The following is a 3,718-nucleotide window of genomic DNA, read 5'->3' on the forward strand; positions in this document are numbered from 1 at the left end:
TCCCTCCCTTGTTTTCTGCCTTCCTTCCCTTCTTTTCTCTTCTTCTGATTCCATTACTTTCCCACCAGAACAGCCAGTGGGGTGCGGTGTGGAAGTGACCCAGTCCCCCCAGTGCAAAGGCATTTCCCTGCCAGTGCCGGCTGCCTCCTGAAGCGAGGCTCCGAGGCTCCGTTTCTCAGGGTCTGCGGAGGCCAATGGTGTGAGCACGCCTCCCTTTCCAGAACAGCAGCTCTGGGGCAGCCCTGGGCGAGGCTGCGGGCATGTTCTTTGGTGGGAGCCGGGGAAGATCCAGGGAAGGGTCCAGTGGCCCAGCGGGAGAGCCACAGGGCCACTGGTGGGGTGGAGAGTGAGCCATCGTTCTGCTACGTGGCTATCGGTGAGCTCACACTGCTTCCCTCTGCTCCCACCCCCGGCCTGTTATGGCAGAAGGCGCATGGGTTGAGCTGAGAGCCTGGGAGGGGTTATGGGAATCAGGGGTCAGGGTTCTGTCAGCTGACCCCTGGGAGCTGGCAGACACCAGGCCAGGCTACCTCCAGGAACGTGGCCACCGTGGGGAAGGCAGGCGTCTCCATCACATCGGAGGAATCCAGGTTCTCAAAGACCGCAGCTGCAGGGAGAAGGTGACCGCTGAGTGGCAAGCACCCTAAGTGCTGGACAGCCCAGGGCCCCAGGAGCCAGTGCCCCCGAGGCCACCCTTCCCGCTCTGCTCCTCAGATCAGGGCCCGGCCCAAAAGGAAGGGGAGAAACCCGGGTTTGTTGGGGAGAAGCTCTTGGGCCGGGCGGGGCTGCGGGGCAGGTGCAGAGGGGTCCATTAAGGAGGAGAGGAGCCATCAGCCCCTTAACTCACTGCTGTGCATAGAAACCTGGGCCAGCACTCGCGAGCAGGCCTCCCTAACTCAGGGCCCGCTGCGAGTCAGCCTCTACCTTAGGGCTGCCAGGGTTGGGGGAGGAGGGAGTATTGCTTCTGTGTGTGTGTGTGTGTGTGTGTGTGTGTGTGTGTGTGTTTTAACTTTAAAAAATTGTACAATTGTCCTGGCCGGTTTGGCTTAGTGGGTAGAGCGTCAGCCCATGGACTGAAGGGTCCTAGGTTCGAATTCCAGTCAAGGGCGTGTACCTCAGTTGCAGGCATGATCCCAGCCCTGGTCGGAGTGCATGCAGGAGGCAACCAATTGATGTGTCTCTCTCACATCGATGTTTCTCTCTCTCTGTCTCTCCCATCCCTTCTATCCTCCCTAAAAATCAATGGAAAAATATCCTCGGGTGAGGATTAACCATAAACAAACAAACAATTGTACAATAAAGCATAGAGATAAAAAAGTGCATAGAACCCTAAGGCATGTTGCAATGGATAATTATTAAGTCAGCGCTGTGGGCCATTGCAGTGACAGCGCCCACCGATCGGTCCTTCCTGCGACCCTTCTCTCCGCCAGAGGCAGCCGCTCTCCCAGCTCCTGGAGCCTGCCCTCCTCCCTCCCTTACTTTTTCACTAGATCTACATCCCTGAACAGCATTTAGCTTGACCTGCTTTTAAGTTCTGTGTAAGGTGATGTAATGATCTATTCTTTGTGCCCAGCTTCGTTTCCTCAGCATCACATTTAAACGCCTCCATGTCCTGATGCCCCGGCTGGTCGCTCGGGCACCCCTCTCACTAGCAGAAGGGCCCGTGTGGTCGCAGGTCGCAGGGCGGCCACATCGCTCGGAGTAGATGTCCTTGCAGGGTGAGAGGCAGTGGTCCAAGGTCATGCTTTCCACGTGGACGCCCAATTGCTCCAGACGTTTATTAAAATCTGTCCTTTCCCACTGCTCTGTGAACTGGTGTGTCATGAGTTCTGAGCCAGCCATAATCTCTTCAAATACTGCCTATGCCCATTCTTTTTCTTTTTAAATTTTAAATAATTCTTTATTGTTGAAAGTATTACATATGTCCCTCCTTTCCCCCTCTTGGCCTCCTCCCACCCACCCCTGCCCTAGGCCTTCAGCACCCTATTGTCTGTGTCCATGGGTTATGCATATATGCATACAAGATCTTTGGTTGATTACCTCCCACCCACCTACCTTCCCCCGCCTTCTGAGATTCCTCCCTGCCCCCTCCGAGGTCCCTCACTCTGTCTCATTAGGACTCCGGCTCAGCCTATGCTGGTCTTCTCTCTGCATCCTCTGCGCAGGGGCTCAGGGCCCGGCATCCAGGCCGGTGCACCCGTCTGCTCTGCTTCACCCGCACCTCGAGGGGGAGCTCTTTGGGGTGCCAGCTAAGTGTGGGGGCTGAATGATCGCGCCTTCATCTTTGGAGTGCCCTAATCTTCAACATCTTTTCCCTAACCCCACAAGGCCTCCACAATTATAGCTAAAGCTTCCAGGTATTTTTTGCGGACCGGGTTAGACCACGTGACTTCGGCGGCTCTTCAGGGGACAGCCCTGAGAGGCTCTCTCTCCCTTTCCTGCCCCCCACTCCTCCTCCCCAGGGGTGTTTGAGGGGAACATTACCCATGAACTCCACGTTCCCCAGGTGGAGAATGGCTGCCAGCAGCTTGCTGAGGTCCCAGTGCTCAGCATCGGAGAACATGAGGATCTTCAAGGCGGAGCGCACGTGGGCGTAGTCCTTGGCATCGTCCAGCCCCTCGCAGGAGGTGCAGTTCCCCTGCAGAATGGGGCACCTCAGCGCCTTGCAGGGCCACCCCCACCCCCTCCTTCGTGTAGGGCCAACCAGGCGAGAAGCCTCGAGGACTCAGCCACAGGCCGTGGAGTGACACTCCCTGAGGGGCCACGGGGATGTCCAAGCCCCAAACACACAAGTCCCTCCAGAGGCAGAACCAGAGGCGCGGCCAGCGCGGCCCGGCAGCTGGCACACGGCCCAGCCCTTCAGCCCGCCTCCCCATCCACAGCGGCTCCTGACCGCCCTCCCGGGGAGGACCCTGCGGTCACTTAGCAGACACGGTGCCCGGCTCTCTGGTGCCGGGCTCTCTGGTGCCGGGCTCTGTGCTGTGCTGGGGGCGGAGGGGCAGGGGGCAGACGCTGTCTCACAGGTGCCAAGAGCAGGGCAGGCGGCGCCTGTGCGCTGGCGAGGGAGGCGAGCCCCCAGGAGGAGGCTCTGGCTGCCCCACAGGCTGAGCTTCCCAGGGGCCCGGGGAGAGGAAGGTCCAGGCAGAGAACAGCCGACCGGGTGGAGGTGGGAGGCAGGAGCCAGGACACATGGTGGTGGGTTGGTGGTGAAGGGAGAGGTCCCACGATCGTGGGATCTGGAGGGACTTGGAAACATGCCATGGGATGTGGTCTCAGACTGGCCTGGGGAGGTCTGCAGGGTGAGGGACTGAGCAGGCCTCATGTCTGCAGGGTGGGCGGTGCACTAGGTCAGAGGAGGGGCCCAGGGTCCTGCCAGGGTCCAGGCAGGAGCTGAAGGCCAGAGGCAGTGCCTGAGGGGCTGCATGGGAGAGGACGTGGGAGACGGGATGCCGCCCGAACAAGTGTAAGCAGGCTGCTCTCCTGGGGTTCACGGTCTAGGGGCACCCACAGGATGGCGATTGGAGTGCGATGGGGGGGGGGGTGAAGACAACTGACCGCTGGGTGACCAGCCTTTTGGCTCACTGGTTCCACAGGAAGGTGAGCCGGTGGGGCAGGACCACCAGTTGGGTGAGAATAAGGAAGCCTCGGGCAAGTCAGGAAGGGGAAACCAAGACCCGCCCACCCGCCCGCCAGACCTCCTTCCTCCTCCGGGAGCTGC

The 3,718-nt window shown here is 59.7% G+C and overlaps 1 protein-coding gene across 1 annotated transcript in view; it reads right to left on the bottom strand.

The window, feature by feature from the left end:
* Positions 1-3,718, bottom strand: part of MYO7B (myosin VIIB) — a 107,070-nt gene that overhangs the window by 60,010 nt on the left and 43,342 nt on the right. The window contains exons 9-10 of the mRNA XM_014550391.1: positions 2,485-2,638; positions 531-607 (exon numbers count right to left, since the gene is read on the bottom strand). Of these exons, the coding sequence (XP_014405877.1) occupies positions 531-607; positions 2,485-2,638 (231 nt within the window). The remainder of the gene's footprint in view (positions 1-530; positions 608-2,484; positions 2,639-3,718) is intronic.

This window comes from Myotis brandtii, unplaced genomic scaffold, assembly GCF_000412655.1.
Source record: "Myotis brandtii unplaced genomic scaffold, ASM41265v1 scaffold600, whole genome shotgun sequence".
Lineage (NCBI taxonomy): Eukaryota > Metazoa > Chordata > Mammalia > Chiroptera > Vespertilionidae > Myotis > Myotis brandtii.